The sequence below is a fragment of the Caenorhabditis briggsae genome, assembly GCF_000004555.2.
Source record: "Caenorhabditis briggsae complete genome, chrV, whole genome shotgun sequence".
Taxonomy (NCBI): Eukaryota; Metazoa; Nematoda; class Chromadorea; order Rhabditida; family Rhabditidae; genus Caenorhabditis; species Caenorhabditis briggsae.
The window spans coordinates 15,969,658-15,991,049 of NC_013488.2; the positions used below are offsets into that span (position 1 = coordinate 15,969,658).

General features: G+C 35.3%; 7 protein-coding genes and 1 non-coding gene across 8 annotated transcripts in view; 4 read left to right on the forward strand and 4 right to left on the reverse strand.

Annotated features, from left to right (window-relative positions):
* Positions 1–1,155: 1,155 nt before the first annotated feature.
* CBG22618 lies at positions 1,156–1,833 on the forward strand (the record flags this gene model as incomplete). The annotated part of the gene is made up of 2 exons (XM_002638143.1): positions 1,156–1,699; positions 1,745–1,833. The coding sequence occupies 2 exons, from the start codon at positions 1,156–1,158 to the stop codon at positions 1,831–1,833; spliced, it is 633 nt and encodes a 210-aa protein (XP_002638189.1).
* Positions 1,834–2,964: 1,131 nt separating this feature from the next.
* On the forward strand, positions 2,965–3,741 carry CBG22619 (the record flags this gene model as incomplete). The annotated part of the gene is given in 4 exon segments (XM_002638144.1): positions 2,965–3,072; positions 3,075–3,326; positions 3,332–3,350; positions 3,587–3,741. Coding segments are annotated over 4 exon segments (534 nt in total), but the record flags the coding sequence as incomplete, so codon positions are not given.
* Positions 3,742–5,724: 1,983 nt separating this feature from the next.
* Positions 5,725–6,447, reverse strand: CBG22620 (the record flags this gene model as incomplete). Its single annotated transcript, XM_002638145.1, has 3 exons — positions 5,725–5,810; positions 5,856–5,945; positions 6,075–6,447. 3 exons carry the CDS (start codon positions 6,445–6,447, stop codon positions 5,725–5,727), a joined length of 549 nt encoding a protein of 182 aa, XP_002638191.1.
* A 2,065-nt stretch (positions 6,448–8,512) lies between these two features.
* Positions 8,513–9,912, reverse strand: CBG22621 (the record flags this gene model as incomplete). Its single annotated transcript, XM_045238284.1, has 4 exons — positions 8,513–8,695; positions 8,934–8,987; positions 9,034–9,195; positions 9,724–9,912. The coding sequence occupies 4 exons, from the start codon at positions 9,910–9,912 to the stop codon at positions 8,513–8,515; spliced, it is 588 nt and encodes a 195-aa protein (XP_045097617.1).
* Positions 9,913–10,980: 1,068 nt separating this feature from the next.
* On the reverse strand, positions 10,981–12,237 carry CBG22622 (the record flags this gene model as incomplete). Its single annotated transcript, XM_002638147.2, has 6 exons — positions 10,981–11,169; positions 11,315–11,368; positions 11,416–11,568; positions 11,618–11,885; positions 11,937–12,058; positions 12,103–12,237. 6 exons carry the CDS (start codon positions 12,235–12,237, stop codon positions 10,981–10,983), a joined length of 921 nt encoding a protein of 306 aa, XP_002638193.2.
* A 4,999-nt stretch (positions 12,238–17,236) lies between these two features.
* CBG22623 lies at positions 17,237–18,680 on the forward strand (the record flags this gene model as incomplete). The annotated part of the gene is made up of 3 exons (XM_045238285.1): positions 17,237–17,319; positions 17,537–18,221; positions 18,393–18,680. 3 exons carry the CDS (start codon positions 17,237–17,239, stop codon positions 18,678–18,680), a joined length of 1,056 nt encoding a protein of 351 aa, XP_045097618.1.
* A 1,095-nt stretch (positions 18,681–19,775) lies between these two features.
* On the forward strand, positions 19,776–19,848 carry CBG28356. Its single transcript has one exon. It is a non-coding gene (tRNA).
* Positions 19,849–20,442: 594 nt separating this feature from the next.
* CBG22624 overlaps positions 20,443–21,392 on the reverse strand; it is a gene marked incomplete at both ends in the record, with an annotated part of 1,919 nt that continues 969 nt past the window's right edge. The window contains 2 exons of the mRNA XM_045238286.1: positions 20,443–20,771; positions 21,108–21,281. Of these exons, the coding sequence (XP_045097619.1) occupies positions 20,443–20,771; positions 21,108–21,281 (503 nt within the window). The remainder of the gene's footprint in view (positions 20,772–21,107; positions 21,282–21,392) is intronic.

Genomic DNA, 21,392 nt, shown 5'->3' on the forward strand with positions numbered 1-21,392 from the left:
CGGAAAAGAGACCGGCGTCGAGTCGACTCGTATCGACACGACACGAGTCGACGCGAGTCGACTCAGAGTCGACACGACACGACTCAGAGTCGACTCGAGGTTGTGTCGACACGAGTCGACACAGAGTCGTGTCGTGTCGACTCTGTGTCGACACTGTGTCGTTTCTGGTGTCAGTCGACACGATTTTTATCGACTTCAATAGTCCGACTGGTCGACTCGAATCGTATCGATTTTTGTGTCGACACGTTACTCTAGTCACATGTCATTGAACTCACCACATTGTTCCGTGTATTTCCAAATAGTGTGAGGCGCAGAAAGAGAAAGAAGAGATTGCGGGAAATAGTGTGTAGAAATAAGATAGTGCATACAGAAGAGAACTTGGAGAAAGAGCTCCTAGAAGAATTCCTGGGTTAATAGGCGGCCAAGGTGGCAAGGCATGTTGCGATTTCTCTCAATTTTTTCTTATTCTTACTTCAAAAATGAAACTGGTTCGTGTTTGGGGCCGATTTTTTATTCATTTTATTGACGAAGGAAAATTACTCATTGGTAGTTTAGTTATTTCTCTTAATTCTTCTGTTTCGACATCACATTACAGGAGCGTTTTTTTGCTCATAAAAAAATCATCATAAAAAAATCACCTTTTTTCAAATCGTTCAGATTTCTCTGAAATTAAAAATTTGGAATTTCTGAATCTGCCGAAATTTCAAAAATGTTTTCAGTTTTTTAAAATTTTACCGAATTTTGGAGAGTTTGGAATTTTTCAAATTACTTTTCAATTTCCAAATTCCTAATACAGTGAAAATTAGATTTTTTAAGGTTCTGAATTTTTTGGAATTTCAAAAATAGGAATTGAAAAAATCGTAAATTCAATTTCTGGAAAATTCTGAAATCGGTTATTTTCAATTTTTGAAATTAGTCTAATTGTAAGTTTAAGACAACTCGGGGAAAAAAACAAAAAGAAAACCCTAGAATCTATGGAAAATCAGAAACGAAATAAAACTATAGCTTACGAAATGTTCGCTTCGAAATTCTGGAGTTTCGAATTACTTCCCAGTTTCCACCACATCTCTTCTAATCTATACTTTTTTCTTTTCTCAATTTTTGAAATAATGGTTTTTTTTCGAAAATTCCCTCAATCCTTTCTATTTTCCAGGTATGTTGCCTGACCGAACCATTCAATTGAAATCTCCGAAACTCGGATGCATCCCAATTCGTCCATTCCTGATCTTCATCTCAGTCCTCGGACTATTCGGAGCACTTTCCTATATTGTTACTGAGCCACCAACTATCAGAACTGTTGTCATCACTGCATTGGGTGTTGCATTCAACGTTTGTCTATTCTATGGAGCTCTCAAGTACAACGACGATACTCTCGGATATTCCCAAAAGTTTATGGTTTTTTCAATGATCCTCTCGTGTGTCATGCTTTGCATTATGCCAGTGTTCGTCACAAGTTTCATTGCATCGGATTATTACAAACATACGAAAGTTGGAATTTCTGGAGTCCCATTGGAAATTAGTGCAGACGTAGATGATCTCACCAAGAAACAACTAATGGACATTTTTGATGAGAGAACTTTACTAGAAATTGGCAGACAGATCCCAGTAGAAGACAAGAAGAAAACAGCTGCAGAAAAGTTCTTGGGAGGATTTGTTGCGGGAGAAGTCGTTGTATTCATGCTTATCTTCTCTGCATTACGTAAGTAACAAAAAGTAAATTCATGGAATTTTTTCCGGTTTTCAGTGAACTATATGGTGTATGTTATGGTCAAACGTCTCCGGAAGTTCATTGCAGCAAGAAAGGAAATCGATGGAAATCAGTTTTTGGCGTGAATTCCAGTTATGTAACATCCTGAAAATCCTGATCGACTCAAACTAGACTGTTCAATGAATTATGAAAAAAAACTGTCACCATTTCAATAAAATGTTCAATAAATCTACATAAACAGACAACCGGAGTTTGTTGATGATTCTGATTCGGTGGTTTTCGTGATATTGAAAAACAAAACACACATTGAAGAATCAGCACTTCAGAGTTGAGTCAAAAACAGTTGAATTTTCGTTAGTCTTTAATAGTTGTATCCCGTTTTGCGCTAAAAAACAATAAGTTCAGATTTTTTATCGAACAGAAAATCGAAATCTCTTTGTGTCATGTTTCAAAAAGAACCAAATTGGAAACAACCGATTTGGTGGTTCCTTTTTCTAGCATAAAGATTTAGCTCGAGGTGTATCGAATGATGATTTACCGGTCAGTGAATCTATCGATGAGGAATGACTTGGATCTCAAGTCCAGTTATAAATACACGTCGTGTAGGAAACAACCATTTTGTTGAGAATTCAACGGGGGAGAGATTTTTTGAGGCACCAAAGTAGAGCCATTTTTGCTGAAGAATGTCAAACTTCAGCAACATTTTTTTGACATTTTTCAGCTTTCAATTCAATTTCCGTAAGATTTCATTGAAATCAAAAATTTAAATAGGGGGTTTTCGAAAATTTTGTTTTACACGAAATCCTTATAAAAATTTAAGGCTGAAAAATAATGTCAAAGAGGGTTTCGCTAAAGTTTGACACAATTTAGCATTTCCCCACGCATAAATATCAGGTTGCACTACCACGAATCAAAACTGGCTCTACATTAGTGCCTACAAAAACCTCTCCCCATATTTCAATTTCTCAATAAAATTGTTCTTTCGTACCCATCGATCTATTACCAGTGGGTCATAAATACAAGTCCAGCTTCATCAGTGCAAATGGTGGATTCACTGATCGGTGAACTAATCACCACACGAACGAGTGCAGCCCAGTATGATATGATTATTCCGTTGCATAACATGGTGAATAGTATCAATTAATTCATTCAGCTGGCTTGTATCATTTTTCTGTGCAATAAAATTCAATCAAACAAAGTGGGATTTTACAAACTTCAAAAATCAATGATAAAAATTTCAGGGTCCATTTTACTCAATGATTCTCATTTTCTCGATATCTGTTTCCGTTCGGATCGTGTTTTCCTCAATAGCTTTAATAATACGTACAAGGAATCCAGATTCACATTTATCAGTAAATCTCTCAAATGTATCGTATACGTGGATTACTGTAGTAACCTATTCTCAGTCACTATCACATTTTGTTTATCACTGAACCGATGTTTATGTTTTGTTTCCGAGAAATGGAATTCGAGAATTTTCGATAAGTGGATTCTCCCTGTAATTTTCAGCGTTATTATTTCAATTGCTGGTGCTATGGCGATGATTTTTACTTCTAAAATCAGCAGACGGTATTTTATATTTTTCGGATTTATTGACACAGTACCAAATAAATATTCAGACGAAAATCAAGGATTCAGACTGGTGAGTCAAAAAAAAGTCTACAAGAGGTCCCAAAGAGGTACTCCGGCCTCATCTCTCCGACCACGGTCCCAAAAAACCTATAAACCTTGTCTTGGTTCAATCCTTCTTAAGTGTCTTAGGCTTATGGGACCACTCTCGTATTGTTGGGACCGCTCTTCTGGGATGAACCCGAAAAAAAACTTACAAAATAAAAAAAAAACAAACAAACACACACAACTTATAGTCCATTAATCGAGTATTCAATGTATTTTCATTTGGATCTGTTATCTGCTACATTTCTTTATTTAAACATTTACGGAAAGAAAATAGGACTGTTATCAATGTTTCAGTATTGAGGAAACGGACTAAAAATCGAGTATTTTCACACATTCTGATTACAGCCGTTTTATATTTGGTACGAGAAAACATGAGGTTCCTGGGAAATACATTTTTTTTATTTTCAGACTGTTAATTTTATTTATGAAGCGCTAGTTAATGATTTTATAAACTTATCTCATATATTTACGTTTTCAGCTAAAGGCACTGTCACCTTGATGAAAGTTTTAGCGATAGCCAATTATTTCCCAGAAATTTATCTTCCACTATTATTCATTCTGGATACTGTACGCATTTGGGATATTTTCAAAAAGTTTTTGTGCCACAGAAATAGAGCATCCAATGGAGGAGCTCTTTTGAATGTTCCATGAAGTCATTTTATTCTCAATAATATTGTTTTCATAGATTTTTTTTCAATACTTATGAAGTTAATAATTTTATAAAACATTGCCAAACAGTTTCAGCCAGCTTTCCAAACATTTCTATAATCCAAATTTTGAAATCGAAAAACCATGTCCAAGTTTCAAGAGTTCAAGAGTTTTTGAAAAAAAAAAGTTGGTTGAGTTAAGTTTTCAAGTTTCTATAAGAAATAGTGCGAGCCTAGCCTATAATCTAAATTGAAATTTGGAAAATGATAGAAATAAATGGCACTACTCAACCAGACCAGGTTCTTTTTTTAGCTTGGAAATTTAGCTCGAACTCGGGAACATTCGAAACTCGGTTTCTTGAATTTTTAATAATAAAAGCTCAGGATTCCAAAACTTTGATTTGGAGAAAAATCGACAAATCCCGCAGTTCATATTTGAGAAAATACCCATAACTTCTTTGAAAACCATTCAATTATTTTTAATGCTCGGAAAAATTGATTTAAAATTATAACTATTGATATCATTTTGAAAAATCAAAGTGAAAAGGATTTTTCCGAATGAACAAAACCCGCTTAAAAAAGTGAGCAAAAACGGATAACAAGATGACCAACAGGGTCTTTTCTAAGCTCTCATTAAAATGAATGAATAATTCAGGAAATAATGATTGGCTCTGAAAACAGAACGAAGAAAATTCATCTATGAAATAGAAATAAAAGAAGAAAAACATTGCGAGAAATAATGAATTTCAGCCTCGTGATATTCTGAGAGTTGGTTTGTTTTCTGCTCAACTATCTCGATTCCTAAAAATGATATCTAAAATGTGTCAACTGACACAACATTTCTGATATTATGGTAAACAGTTTATCAGTTAACAACTTCTTCATATCTCCGACGGAAACTGAGAAAAAATTGGCTTAAAGTTAGAAGTTACAGGTTTTACGGTATCTCAAGCGGGAGATGAAGTACGGAATTAGAAATTATGAAAATTTCGAGAAAAAATTATCAAATGAAAAAGGATACGGAAATTGCTAGATTTACATCGGACTGCTTTCTTTGTTTCTAGGAAAAAAGATTATTGCGAAAATTTTGAATATTCGAAAAATTGAGAATTTTAAAAAATTCAAACATTTCATTTTCTGTTTTGTGAAAATTCAGAAAAACAAAATCACCGATAGGTAGTCTTGTCTGAGCTGATGCAAGATTCAAGGAATAATAATTGGTTCTCGGAATGGAACTGAAAAGTTCATCTAGGAAAGAAAAATGAGAGAAAAAATATGCGACATCGTATTATTTTCAGCCTTGTGAGTTCTTGAAGAGTCGTTATGTTTTCCGCTGGTTGCTATGGCAAACGAATGTGTCGTATGATAGGAAAACACGTCTGAAACCTCATTTTCAATTTCCTTTCTAGCTGCGAAGAACTTTTGATCATAACATAATCATAATTTTTTGAAACTCTCCACTGAACTTTAAACAAAAATGAAATCATTTTGAAATTTCAGTTTTACCAAATTATGATGTCAAACTATAATCATTTTAAGCTTAAAAGTTTACTAGGAAGACATTGGAAAAAACCCAGAGGAAAAACATGTTGAAAGTTTATTATGCTCCAAAAACCGATTCAAACTTCTTTTCAAAAAATTGAGATTAATCATGAAAATATTTGATAGCTCTTCAATTTCAACGTTCCAATTCTAGACTCCATCAAAACCATCTTTATCGCTTCTAGTGGCAATGAACTTCCGAAGGCGCTGGACCATGACAACCAGCATGTAATTATCTGAAAAGGAAAAAAAATCTGTAAAGAAAATGTCGGGAAACTCACATAATCCATGGATGATGATCACAACCACAATGCTGACTCCCACGAGCAATCCCAATATGAATTTCGCCTCCGCTTCCTTTCTGGCTTTCTCTCAAAACAGGAATTTTTCGCTCGACTCTTCCTCCTCAGAGATTCCAGATTCTTCTTCTTCAGAGATTTCAGATTCCTCTTCTTCAGAGATTGCAGTTTCTTCTTTCACAGATATTTTAGTTTCTTTACCGTGTGAGAATTCATCATCACCCACAGTCCTTTTCAAACGATTCGCCAAGTCTTCAACAGGTTCATATCTCAGAAATTGATCGTATCCATAAGCCATAAATCTCGAAAAAGTCATTGGGGTCAAACAAAGCAGAATAAAATAAAATACAATCAAGCAGACGAGAACATTTTGACAACATTTGAGAGCCTTGTTGTTGTACTTGAGAGCTCCGCCGAATAGACAACCATTGAATGCCAAAGTGATGACACTAGCGATATGAGAAGTTGTTGATAATGGCTTAACGAGGAGCAATGAAGGTGCAGAGAGCATTCCGAGAAATGATACGACGAGAAGGAAGCCACGAACTGGGATGCATCCAAGTTTTAGGGACATTTCTGGAAAATGTTGAGAATTTGATTTGAACAAGTTTAAAGGGCTCATAAGAAAATCTGAGCAAACAATAAAACCTAAATTTTCGCACACTTTGATTTATCTTGTGATTTTCTTGTAAATCAGAAAAAGATTTCAATATCAGCAAAAAATTCTCTGAACATCATAAAATGCATGTATTTATCAACAAAACTAGGGTGTAAACCAAGTTATAGGAATTTTCACCTGCTATAGGAATAATAGGAATTTTCACCTGCTCATTAACATGATTATGAAATCGTCAAAAAAAGAAAAGAAGTTTATTTTTCAAAAACAAAGAGGGAAAACAGAAATTTGTCAGTTTTCAATTGTCATAGGGCCGATTTTCGAATTATCGGTTATAAAAATCGATTTGATTTTTCGTCCAAAATCGAGACTCGCTTTGAGCGATTCCACATTTATTCGATTACAGCATAAATATGAAATTTGAATTAACAACGGAGTAGATATGATATCGAAAATCAGGCAGACCAAAATATACTGTAATTTTTTGAAATATACCATAGTCACTATAATAGAAGGCAACCCTATACTTGAACTGAGAGCTCAATTATCTCCATTCCTACATGAGATAACAAAAAGCTGTTAACTGATAAAACATTACTGATATTTTGATGAATAAATTATCAGTTGGCAGCTTTTTGTTCTCTTTTATAGAAATGGTGGTAATTGAGCACACAGTGCAAGTGTTCTGTTAGAGTGTTGTTCTGATTAAAAAAATTCAATAACCTACCAAGTTCAGTGACACTTGATGCCAGTAGATATAGGCAATTGCGTAGATTTGTGGCTAAATTTGTAAATAAAATTTAGTGAAAAAGGAAAACTCACAGTTTTGAAGCAGGCCATAAAAACTGTCTGATACAGAACATAATTTTGTGGTTGATATTTGATTACTGAGGGTAAATGAGAATTGGTTTTAATTTTTAAGACAATTGGGATGTGTAAAAATGCAGATGCATAGATTAAAGTGTTCAGGAAGAAGTATTAAACCTGAAAAATGATTCCAAATATTATTTTGGTCCCCATTTTTGATAACATACCGCATAAAATGAATAACTTGAGAATTTAACGGTTTTTGGTCTCTCTGCCGCCCAGATAAAGAATCCCACATTACCAAGGATGAAGATAGGATAAATAATTTTGATCATCGATTTTCCAGAAAACTTTTTAAAATAAGATTCTGAATTCGGAAAAAATACTAAAAATAACTTTTGAACCAACAGGAAGAATATCAAAAAATGATGGACTTGCAAAAAAATTGTAATTGGAATACCGAGAATAGTAATTGAGAACGGATGTGAAATGATGCTAAGACTGAAAGTTCAATTTTTTATTTTCTTTTTTCAATATGAAATTTGTTTTTCAAAGATTGCCCGGAAAGAATCAAAACTAATGGGAGAATTATGAACAACGAAATTCCAAAATACGAATAAAAAAGCAAATCGCTCGATAGAAATGATTAGTAATTGCATAAAATGATGTCTGAAATGAAAATTCAGATTTTTTGAATTCCAAATTTTTTCACTCACCAACTGCTCTTTTTTCCGATTCACATAAAATGGAAAAATGACATTTAACATAATCAAGAAGCAAGCGAACTGAAGAAGAAGAAAAATGATAGAATAAATTCCCAGGGAAAATTTGAAAGAGCATCTCTTTTTTGGTGCCACATTATTACATTCGGCGAAATCCTGATTTTTTGAGTTTTGATATTCCAATTAATTGCTTAATGTAACTTTTTCAGCTGTTCACAGAACTGATAATTTGATAATCTTGATTTGCAGGTGCAGTCGAAAGGTTTAATGCTAGGAAAATCAAAAATTTATCAATGAGCCGGAATCTGATCAAATTAACATTTCAAAATCAAAAGTGTAATTTATCAGAAAAATTCGTAATCATGAGAAATCCGGAAATTATGTAAATGTAAATGAACTACAGAAACTTACAAGACATAAATTCATGTTAAAATTTATGAAAATTTGCAATTATCAAAAGTTTATTCCACAAAAAAATAGACAACATGCACTCGCTAGTTTGAAACGGTCATAGGTCCAATTTTCGAATTATCAGTTGTAAAAATCGATTTAATTTTTACTCCAAAACTGAGATTTGCTCTCAAAGATTTCACATTTCTTCGATTACAGCATAAATATGAAATTTGAATCAATAACGGAGTAGATAAGACATCAAAAATTAGGCAGAGCAAAATGTACTGTAATTTTTCAAATTTACATTAATCACTCTAATAGAAGGTCATTCTATAATTGAACTTTAGGCTCATTCCTCTCCATTTGTAGAAAAGACATCAAAAAAGTGTCAACTGATAAAATATTGCTGATATTATTATGAATAATTTTTCAGTTAACATATTTTTGTTATCTCTTATAGAAATGGAGATAATTGAGCTAAAAGTGAAAGTATAGGGGTGTCTTCTATTAGAATGAACTTACAAAGTCAAGCGACATATGATACCAGTAAACAAATGAGACTGCGTAGATTTGAGGCTAAAAATATTGTGTGATATTTATTGAAAAAATACCAAAAACTCACTGTTTTGAAGCAGGGCATAAAAATTGTCTGATACAGAACATAGTTTTGAGGCTGATTCTTAATTACTGAGGGTAAATGAGAATTGTTTCTAATTTTTAAAACAATTGGGATGTGTAAAATTGCAGATGCATAGATTAAAATGTTTAAGAAGATGTAATAAATCTGGAATTAAAAAAGATAATTGAGACACTGTTCTAGATAATGTACCGAATAAAACCAATAATTTGAAAATTCGACGTTGTCTGGTCTCCGTAAGGCCCAGATTAAGAATCCCAGGTTGCCAAAGATGAATATAAAATAAATTAGTTTTATCGATGATTTTTTGGAAAATGTTTCAAACTTAGATTCAGCATTTGGAAAAAATACTAATAGAAGTTTTTGAATTGAAAGGAAGAATATTAAAAAATGATGGACTTGTAGAAAAATTGTGATTGGAATACCAAGAAAGGCCACAGACATTGGATGAAAAATTATTTTTAAACTGAAAATTCAAAACTATTGAAAAGAGCTGAATTATTGAATTGCTTACATGGATAGCCCGGAAAAACTCACAGCTGATGGGAAAATTATGGAAAAAAATATTCCAAAATGGAAATAAAAATAGCAAATAGCTCGATAGAAATGATTAGTAATTGGATAAATTAGTGTCTACAATTTTTTTCCGAATACTTGACAAAATTTCTTACTCACCGATTGCTCTTTTTTGCGATTCTCCCTGTACACTTTCATATAAAACGGAAAAACCATAACTAATAAAATTGAGAAGCAGCAAAATTGAAGAAGAAGAAGAATGAAAGAAAAAGATGCCACAAAAAATTTCAAAGAGAAATGATTGGGAATTTCGTATGTATGGAGGATATCTTGATAGTAGAGTGACATTTCCAATATTATTACAGTTGAAGAAAGTCCGATTTTCGTGTTTTTTATAAATAAAATAACTGCTAAATTCAATTTTTCAGTTGTTCATAAAACTGCTGATGGCTTATGAAAATGTTATTTTATTTGCACCTGTTCTCAAGATTTCTTGTGCGAAAGATCAGAAATGTAAAAATGAGCCGTAACGTTCAATAACATTTCCCGAATGACACAATCGTATCGTTTTTTTTTCTAGACCATCTGACTTGGTGGCCTGATTTTCACAAAATGAATTTTCTAGGCCACCAAACTTTTTGACTTCCCAGGCGTCGCCGGTTACTTCTGGCCGGAGCTTGGTCAGATTCCGGCCAAGACATTGTGGGAAGCCGACCAAGATCCGACAAATTACCGGTTGGCTTTCGACCTCTTAACACGCAGCGCCTTTAAATTCCGGCCAAAATCTGACCACTGCTGTCAGTGGGCATCTTCTGACCAAAATCTGATCAAAATCCGTCCAAAAGTCGAATCCCCCTCAACTTCCGTACAGAATTTGCAAGCCGACAGCCGAGTTGAAAATGATCTAATATTCATCTGGTGTGTTTTTAGGTTAATTTAACAAGGTGGTCTAACTTTTGCAAGTTCAGTTTCTAGTCCACCAACTTTTTTGGCTTAGAAATGGTCAGATATTCATCTGGTGTGTTTTCTAGGTCATTTTCCCATTGTGACCTGACTTTTGCAAGTTGAGTTTTCTAGGCCACCAACTTTTTTGGCCTAGAAGTGGTCAGATATTCATCTGGTATGTTTTCTAGGCAAATTTTACATGGTGACCTAGAAAACTCAACTTGCGAAAGTTAGGCCACCATGTTAAAACTACCTAAAAAACACACCAGGTGAACATCAGATCATTTCTAGGGTAAAAATATTCGTGGTCTAGGAAATCCATGATGGGAAAGTTAGGCCACCAAGCCTAATGTCCTATGAATTTTTCATGGGTAAGTTCGGCCATCATTCTAGACGTCCAAATAAAAACAATATGTGCATCATTATTTATTCGGTTCACATTGAAAATTTATATGTCAAAAAACGTGAAAATTAGAATCGAATCGATGATAAACTCTGAATAGATTCCCGTGGTTCAATTCTTCCTTGTTGGGAGAAAGCTGAACTGAACAAATCCTCAAATTTCAAATCACGAATTTTGTGTCTATAAACAATAAGATAGGAGACTTGTACAAACATGACACAAGTCAATATATCCGATCCAATTGATATGATTATATACTGAAAAAATTGATAAAATTATTTCAAAGCCTCTATTAAAAGGGCCTCTTATCAGTTATCTTTCTTATAGAAACCGAGACAAATTGCGCCAAAAAAAAGAGGCTCTGCTATGAAAGGGGTTATAATAATGGAAAAGTTTCCTCACATGTTGCATTGCTTTGCCACCATCCCCAATGAAAAATGGAACCCAGAAATGAAGCTGAAATATTTCAACGGGTTTTTTAAACCATAAGTTTTAAGTTATACCAGTTTGAAGCCACTGATCAACACGGTTTGGAAAAACATCCATTTCTGAAGTGGATCTGGTTTTTTGACAGGTCTCAATTCGTTTTTAATAAAAATGATAATGTTCAAGAAAGTAGCAACTAGCAGAATCGCATTGAGAGGAAGGTAAAAAGTCTGAAATCAAACTTTCTTCTAATTTCAAAAATAAAGTATTCAAACAAACTCTGAACATTTCTCCCGTCTGGTAGAATGGCTGGGACATTAATGAATACGATTGGTAGGCAAGTAACATCAAAAAAAGTATATAAATCATATTTGACGCGTTTTTTGAAAATTTTGGATACAGAAAAGATGAATTGGAAGATGGGAAAATGAACTTTAAAAAGCTTTGAAATGCCAATATTGATAATTTAAATAACTGGTAAACTAGAAGATATACCAATACGATATAGAAGAGAATACAAATCATAGCAGTGAGAAACATAAAAACTCTAAATTTGTTTTAAAAATATACTCGTAAAATTTCGAAACAAAATTCTTACATTCCGTCTAGTGCAAGTTTATTACTTGTCATCAGATAAATATAAACAATTAGTAATATTACAGATATATGAAAACCCCATAAAAATCGGTATAATTGATTTATAACTGGATATAATGGATTCTGAAAATCTAAAAAATTACTAATTCCAAAAACAATACCCTCACCGATTTGTAATTTTCCCGATTTGAGCGATAAACTTGTACAAAAACTGGGAAGATACAATATAGGAAAACAGTAATTAAAGTACCAGAAATTAGACCAAGAAGTAATAATTTTTCATTTTCAGGCGTAACGTCCATTTTTCCACTAGCTGGGGAAGAGAAATGTGTTTGACTGAAAGAATAATTTTTCATCCTATGGTTTTCGATTAAGTGAAAAAAAATCACCTGTGAAAATTAATTAAAATTTTCAGGAGGTGACATTGAGGAAACGGCGACAGTCTTGTTCGTGATCTTACAATCCGCACGTTTGTGGTTCCGGGACCCGTGATACGTAGTCATTTTTTTTGACCGTCATCATTTCGTCATACGTTATTAATATTGCAAGTTAGACAGTTGAAATATGACGTGTTTGAAGGTCACTCAAAAGTCTCTTTTTTAAGGGTCACCTCAAATTTCTTGGGACCTTTATATTGGAAAAACCCCTATACGTTTGCTTATAGATGCTCTTGAAAGGGTTGAACTCGTAGGAAACATTACAGAGTGGCCCGTTGAAATACGCGATCGCAATCTCCAATAGATTTCACAGGTGGTATGCTATTTATACTCACAAGATGTCTAAATCACTTAAAATTTTGATTTCCTCCAATGTTTGGGAATTTTTTTATAATATTCAAAAAAAAATACTGTATTTTGAGCTAATTGCTGTTTTTTGAATATATCCAAAATCATGCAAACTATAACTTTTGAGAAATGTGATTTTAAAATAATTTATTCATTTCGCGGTAATTTTAAAAAAATCAACAAAAACATTCAAAAACGAACGGATGACAAGGTTTGAATAGATTCCCGTGGTTTGATCCTTCCTCGTTCGAAAGCTGCACTGAACAAATTACCAGATTTCAAATTACGAATTTTGTGTCTATAAACAATCAGGTACGAGACTTGTACAAAAATCACACAAGTCATTGAATCCGAACCGATTGATATAATCATGTACTGCAAAAACGTAGATTAACAAATCTATAACCTTTAATAGACGGGTTTTCTAACCGTCTACTTTGACGCCAGTTATCTTTGTCCATGTGAAAGATAACAAAAAAAATGTCATTTGACGAAATATTTATCGTAGCTTGAAATGTATTTTATCAGTTAACAATTTTTCGATATTTTAGGAAACCAAGGTGAATGGGGTGAAAGTGGTCGCCAAAGTTTTTCTTACATTTCGCATTGCCTCTCCATCATCACCAATAAAAAATAGGACCCAGACATGAAGCTGAAATTATATAACAGTTTTTTTTTGGAGAAAATTCAGTTTTTTTTAAAATTTACCAATTTGAAACCGGCAATTGCGACGTTTTGGTAAAATATACATGTGTGAAGTAGGTCGGGTTATTTGACAGGCCTCAATTTGTTTTCAATAAAAATAACAATGTTTAAAAAAGTAGCAACTAGCAGATTGGTATTGAGTGAAAGATAATAATTCTGACATTGATTAGTTTTTAAATTCCTAAAAATTTTTAAAACAAACTCTGAAAATTTTCCCGGTCCGGTAGAATGACTGAAATTGTAATGCAAACGCTTGGTGAATAATCAAAATAAGGGAACATGTATAAATCACATTTGAAGATTGGTGTGAAAATTTTGGAGTCAGAAAAAAAGAATTAGATGATTGAAACATACGTTTCAAAAAGTTTTGAAAAGCCAATAATGCCAGCTTGAACGAATGACAACGTTGGAAATATATGAATACAAAATAGACAGGAAAGACAAACGCAGATGCACGAACCACAGTAACTCTGAATTCAAATAAGGCTCGAAAAATTAGGGTGCAAAAATCTCACGTTCCGGAAAATTCAATGTCAAACGTTTCTACCAGAAAAGGAAATATTACAGTTATATATTAGGTTGGAAGGAAAGGTTGGAAAGAAAGTAAAATGTAACTGTCCATTTTTTAATTCGTGAATAACACAAAAATAAGAATTATCCAAAATTGACAGTATGCACTGTTGTGGTTCGTGCTGACAACATTCAGGTAACTTGTGGATACCAACCCTCCAAAAGCCAGTTGGCTGCGACTCAAAGAATTTTTTCAGTCCAAATTTTATCTTATTTACAGTGTTAAGTATTTTCCCTCCGGATGACGTTACATATTTCCTAGCAACCAATAATGAAAGGGCCAAATCAGTAGTTTGAGGGGGCGTAAAGAAAAACCGTCCAGATAAAGTGGTCTAGGTCTTACTCAACTTCCCGTGGAACATAGGATCTCGTCTTATTTAAGCAAAGGTAATTCAGTCTTAAGCCGCTTTGAATGAACGGCTCTCCACATTCCTTAAACTCCAGACTTGGTTCTTTCATTATTCGTTATTCGGAGATATGCAACGTCATCTGGAGGGAAAATATCTTTGCACTATCGATGAGATAAAAACGGCACTTTAGGAATACTTTGACTCGCGGCCAGCTTGTTTTTGGAGGGATGGAATCCACAAGTTACCTGAGTGTTGACAGCATATCGTGGACCACGACGGTGCATCCTGTCAATCTTGGATAATTCTTATTTTTGTGTTATTCGCGAATTAAAAAATGGACAGTTACTTTCCTTCCAACCTTATAGAAAAACCATAACGCTCGATATATTTGATAGATAATTGGATATAATGGATGAAAAAACAATAAAAATCTGAATAATAACTAATTCCAAAAATAGCACCCTCACTGCTTTATGATTTTCCCGATTCGAGCGATAAACTTGTACAAAAATTGGGAAGATGCAATATAGAAAAGCAATGATTAAACCCCCAAAAACTAGTCCAAGATAGACAACTGCTGGTTTGTCAGAAGCGAATTTCATGCTTTTTTACTGGCAGGAAAAAAGTTTCGTTTGACTGACAGAAAATTTTTATTCAGTGGTTTTCTGATTAGGCAAAGAAATCACATGTAAAAATTAATTAAATTTTCCAGACAGTGCGATTGAGGAAAGCGACCGTTTGGTTTGTGATCCTACAATCTGCACGTTTGAGGTCCAAAGGATTTTGATCCTTTGATTCTAAAAATGTTTTCCGCGTTTCGGAAAACTTGATTTCTAGTTGCAGTATGTTACATACAGGTATTCTCTCCAGTTATAAAAGTATACCGTAGACCTGTAATATAAGGGCCCCATATTGTCAAGTTTGAATTAACTTCTCGGTTCCTGTTCAAGATACCGTAAACACTCAAATAGAACGCCACCCGGAACGCCCACTCTGAGCCTATGTATCTCACTTTTTTTGAAAGGTATCAAAAAGTTGTTAGCTGATAAAAAGTTTATCTTGATATCAGCAACATTTTATTAGTTAATCACTTTTGGCATCTCTCACAGAAAATGAGATACATGGGCTCGAGTTTGACGAACGGGTGACGTTCTATTAGAGTGTTTACGGTATACGAAAGTTCTCAACTGACAAATTTTTAATCATAATATCAGAAGGGTTTGTCAGTTGAAATATTTTCGATGTGCAGAAAAAAACTTGCTCAAAACTGAAAGTGTGGTGTTCAATTAAAGGTATGTGTCTCCGGTTTATCTCTTCTAAACATGATCCGAACTGACTGGAACTTCCAGAAAATGCGCGTTTAGAGTTTCTCGACTAATTTATCACATTTCCGTAAAACCTGTAGTATTAGGGTGTTCCATAAATAATATCGTTTTTTTTCGTGCGCCATTTTCTCTGCGATGGTTCATTCTAATGTCAAATTTTTTTTGTTTCTCATACACCTAATCAAGTCGTCATAAATCTCTATCTAACGTGTATCATAATGCCCTCAGTTAATCGAGGAGAAATTATGGAAAAGGTGTACTTTTTCGCTTATTTTTATACGACTCCATGCTCGGCCGAAATGCAACCGAGACAACTGAAAATATCAACCATGCTTCCACAGAAAGAAGTGCTAACAGAAAAACAGTACAACGATGGTTCACAAAATTCACATGTGGAAATGCATCCCTCGAAGAGAAAAAGGTAGTGAGAAGAATACTGAAGTATGGTGGAAGGGGTATCCGAGATCAACCGTCAGGGAACTTTTGGCAGTGCTTGGAGTCTCTACCGGAACAAAATTGAGACGTAAATAAGAAAAAGAGAAGACTAGAAAACTAGATAAATAGCTCTCTCATGAATTGAACGATCGCCAGAAATTGCAACGTTACTCTAGTTTGTGAGATCATCTCATACGACAGAAAAATGATCATTTTTTGGATCCAATTGTGGCGTATAAAGAAACATGGACTCTATACTACAACAAAATGCAATCAGCGCCATATCTGGTCAAAAGCCAGAAGATGCAACATCTTACAAAGCCTGAAATTTGCCAAAAAGAGGTTATGGTGACTGTTTGGTGTCTGGCTTTCGGTTTTATTCATTATGACGCCCTGAAAAATATAAAACTAACACTGCGGTTTACAATTGTCAAGAAATAGAAAAAATTTGTTATCCAGAATGCCAGCACTAGTCAAAAAATTGGCACAGGCCTACTCGACGACAACTCCATGTCATTGTTGCAATCATGGAGGCTCAATAAATGGAGTACGTTCGGTTATAGAACTATCGTTAGAGATATAAAAAGTTGTCAACCAATAAATTGTTCATCATAGTATCACAAACATTTTATCTGTTGACACTTTGTCAATGTCTTACATCGGAATCGAGATAATTTAACTCAAACTTGACAGTGTGAGGGCCTTTATATTACAGGATTTACGGTACATTGACTGAATGTAGTTTAGTGTCGTTAACCTGCCAATTTTTCAATCGTTTCCATTTTTGGATTCATCTCCCGTTGCTCCACGCAAACTCTTCTCTCTCACTTCCATACCAAGCGCGTATCTGTGCTTCTCTACCCACCCTCTTCTTTTCAATGCTGTTTTCTCTTTTTCCTCATGCCAAAATATCCCATACACACAGCTTCACATACGTCTACGTCTACTTTTCGCCCTCTCCAAGACACTCCTCTTTTTCTCTGACACTCTCTTCATTTCCAAAACTCTTTTGTTACTTTCTTGTTGTGTTGTCGCCATACGGCGGGACGGATGAAATGAGAAACAAATCAATTCTTCCTTTTTTTTCTGTTTTCATAATATTTAGCTCATGCTCTTAGATTCATTTTTCAGATGCCTTATACACCTGCAAGCTTAGATTCATTGCCGGACAGACCATTGAGGAAAATATTCGATCATTGTGGTTTGAAAGAAAAGTGAGTAATTTGATTTGTTATGTCGATTTCTGAACAAAAAAGCGCAAATTTTTTTGAAATTTTTCATAGAATTTTGAAAATGTTCATAAATTAAAGAAAGGTATTAAATTTTAGCCCTCCTTGTACCTATAATAGGGCACTATTCTCGCCACTTTGAATTTTTACCTAAATAAAAAAAAAGTGAAGATTGCTATAGTTGAAGTCCACATTTTTTCAGAGAAAGCTTGAAGCGAACATCTGCCTCATTACGACACTTCCATGTAACGAATCAATTCGACCATGAACTAACCCATGTTCTGGTCCACGCAACATCGGCAAATCAGATTTATGTTCGACTTCAAACTCCAGAAGAAGACTTCGATATAATTTACAATCAAAGTGGGGAAAACCATTGCACAGTGGCACATAATGGAGGAATACGAACAATAGAGCGAAGAGATATGACAACAATTGCTGGACATGATTTGGGACTTATTCTGCAGAATCAGCAGTCCCGTATCAAGGAGTTGACATTGGCTTTCAACGAAGAGTGCCGGACAACAATCTGTGAACAACTTGTGGATCACCTTATGCATGGTCTTGATAATCATATTCATGGACAACATGTGATACTAAAAGCCGACCAGTTTTGGTACAGTGGAATTATCAATGAGACTCCGATTATGAAAATTTTGAACAAACTTCAGTCGGAAACTTTGACAACGATTTGGTTGGACGACGAGAGTGAGCAAAGATTTCATCCGATTGAGAGAATTATGAACTCGGATCATTGGAAAGGGACGTATGAAGTTTATTTAAACGGATTTGCGGTTCGGAATTCGCTCAAAAACTTTTATCATATACCGATGGGCAGATTTGATATTGAATCGGTTTCGACACATGAGCTGATGGAGTTGAGAGCGGTGAGTGAATATTTTCGAAACATGCTAGATTTTGCTTCGAATTGACAATCATTTTTTTGGGAATCCTAAATTTCTAAAAGTTAAAAAATTCTAGAAAACTCATAAGTTCGGAACTTCAAAATTCGAATATTCAGAAATTCAGAAATTCGACATTTACAGGCCGCCCTCAAGCTGATTATCTTTGAAATCCTGGAATTCACCATAATGGCGATTCGAGACCAAAGGCGATTCTTGACTTTATTTGGAAAACCACGGAAAACAGAAGGAAACACACAAATCTGGTACTTCAGATACAAAAAGAAAACATCAGACAATCTTCGAAGCATGCTCCGAGTTCAATTCATTGATAAGAAAACATTTATTTTCCAAAGATTCACAGAGGATCAATATGAGCTAATTGAAATGGAAAAGAGTGAAATGGACACAATCTTATCAACGCCGAATAAATTTAAGACATAATTTGTAATAATTTTCAATTTATAATTATTGAAATTTTTTTAAAAATAATTATACTATTTTTTTCTATAATTATAAGAAAATTACGACAATTTATAATTATAAGAAAATTACGAAATCTCATTCTCTGCCCTTCTCGGTTGTTCCAGTTACTCAATCTCATCAAAAATTTCAAAAAAACCTTCCTTATATCAAAATCCAATTACATTCACATTCTCTGCCCTTCCTCGGTATCTCAGTTTCTCAATCTCATCGATTTTCAAAGCTTTAATATTATCATAATATCTCCCATTGACTAATGTGACTTCATCAATAAAATTTAGATCAGTATATGGTAACATCTTGAGAGCGTCACTCTGATTATCAAGATCCATCAGAAAAATTTCGATTTTCAGAATCCTGGATTCTAGATTATTTATCGAAACATTTAGCGAATTTTCCACAAAATCAGATGAATCAACTCCTCGAATCGGAGGTCAAAGTTTTAAATTGGTAGTTCTTCAATATCGAAAATGAATTGGAGATCCTGAAATGTATTCTAAATACCGTAGGCACTCTAATAGAAGGTCACCAGACCACCGACTTTGAGCTCATATATCTCGGTTCCTGTAAGAGATATCAAAAATCATTTCATTAATAAAATATTTTTCTAATTATGATAAACATTTTATCAGTTGACCACTTTTTGATATCTGTTACATGAAATTAGATATAAGTGCTTAAAGTTGGCGGTTGTGATGGCCTTCTATTTGAGTGTTTACGGTATCTTCATTTCCGAGTTTTCTCCTTTGAAAAATACTTTTTAACTTTTTCATTATTCTTGAAAAAATATGGAATAGATAAATTAACATTTCCACAAATGAATTTTAGACAAACTTCTCTGGAAGTCACTTCAATTTATACTAGATAAACTACAGTATACCAAAAAACATCAACCAGAAATTTAGAATCTATTAGTTTTTCGTTTGAGAACCATTGAAATGTTCAAGTCTCGAAAATTGTTTGAAACAAAACGGAAAGTTCATTTTGTTTTTCCGTCAACTATGTCTCTCTAACACGCCACCATTCTTATCATCCCTCGAAAGCGTTTCCTGTTGTGCTTCCGTGGCGCAATAGGCAGCGCGTTCGGCTGTTAACCGAAAGGTTGGTGGTTCGAGCCCACCCGGGAGCGAAATCTTTTCTTTGGGTTAATTTTTGAACTGAAACAAATGCATTGAAAATTGGAAATATCATTTTTATTAAACAAAACTTTGTATTAAAAAAGAAAAGAAATTCATTTTCCATTCTTCCCATCGTGTCCATCATGTCCCGCATGTCCTCCAGCCCCTCCTGGTCCACCTTTTCCACCTTTTCCACCGCGTCCTCCTTTTCCCCCATTCCCACCATCACCACCATCTCCACCGTTGGCTCCAGGACCTCCTCGTCCTCCATTTCCTCCATGTCCACCATTTTTTCCTGGTCCACCATTTCCTCCGGAATGCGAATTTTCATGATTTCCATTTCCACCGTGACCATGATCTCTGCCTATTCTAGGAGAAGAACGCATGAGGTTGTCTGGAAAAAAGCTAGCAGCTCACCTACAGTAGTCTGCTCACCTTTTCCGTTTCTTAGCTCGAGTGACAAACCCATTTGAATCACTGAAATGAGCAATAACATGTTGGTTAAAAATGGAATGAGAGAGGAGTAAGTGTTATCAGTGTGATTGGAGATGTTGAGAAAGAAACTTTTATTAGACAGAAAAAAGCAAGGTTATGAAACCAAAACGTTATTTACCACGTCCGGATCCATTCTCACAGTTTCCACCGGCTCCACCCGCTCCTCCAGCTCCTCCAGCTCCACCTCTACCACCTTGACCATCTTTTCCAGCATGTCCCGGCTCACCAGGTTGCCCAGATTCTCCGCAGTCCCCACCATTGCCTCCGGATCCGCCGGCTCCTCCAGCTCCTCCAGTCCCACCATTACCACCATTGCCTCCACGACCTCCATTTCCACCACGCCCGGCGTCGTCCAAAAGTGCTGTAGCTTCTAGCTGAAAGTGCCCGTTGCCTCCATTGCCTCCATTTCCGCCGTTTCCACCACCTTTTCCAGAGTCTCCTCCATTTCCACCGTCGCCTCCACGGCCTCCATCACCACCATGGCCTCCATGGCCACCATTTCCTCCATTTCCGCCATGGCCTCCATTTCCGCCATTGCCTCCGTGTCCTCCATTTCCACCGTCGCCTCCACGGCCTCCATCACCACCATGGCCTCCATGGCCACCATTTCCTCCATTTCCGCCATGGCCTCCATTTCCGCCATTGCCTCCGTGTCCTCCATTTCCACCGTCGCCTCCACGGCCTCCATCACCACCATGGCCTCCATGGCCACCATTTCCTCCATTTCCGCCATGGCCTCCATTTCCGCCATTGCCTCCGTGTCCTCCATTTCCACCATTTCCGCCATTCCCTTCATGTCCACCAGAACCAACTAGAACAGATTGTACGCCATAATGACCATTTCCTCCATCTCCTCCTCTTCCGCCATCACCATTCTTTCCTCCATCTCCACCCTTTCCACCATCACCACCTTTTCCAGCTTCAATAGCTTCCACGAGTCCTTCCGAACCTTAAAATTCACTGTGTCCACAAAAAGTCGCCGAGGCTCACCATTAGGAGACTTTGAAAGTTTTTCATAAGCTTCCAATCCATGTCCACTTTCTTTTCCTTCTTCACAATT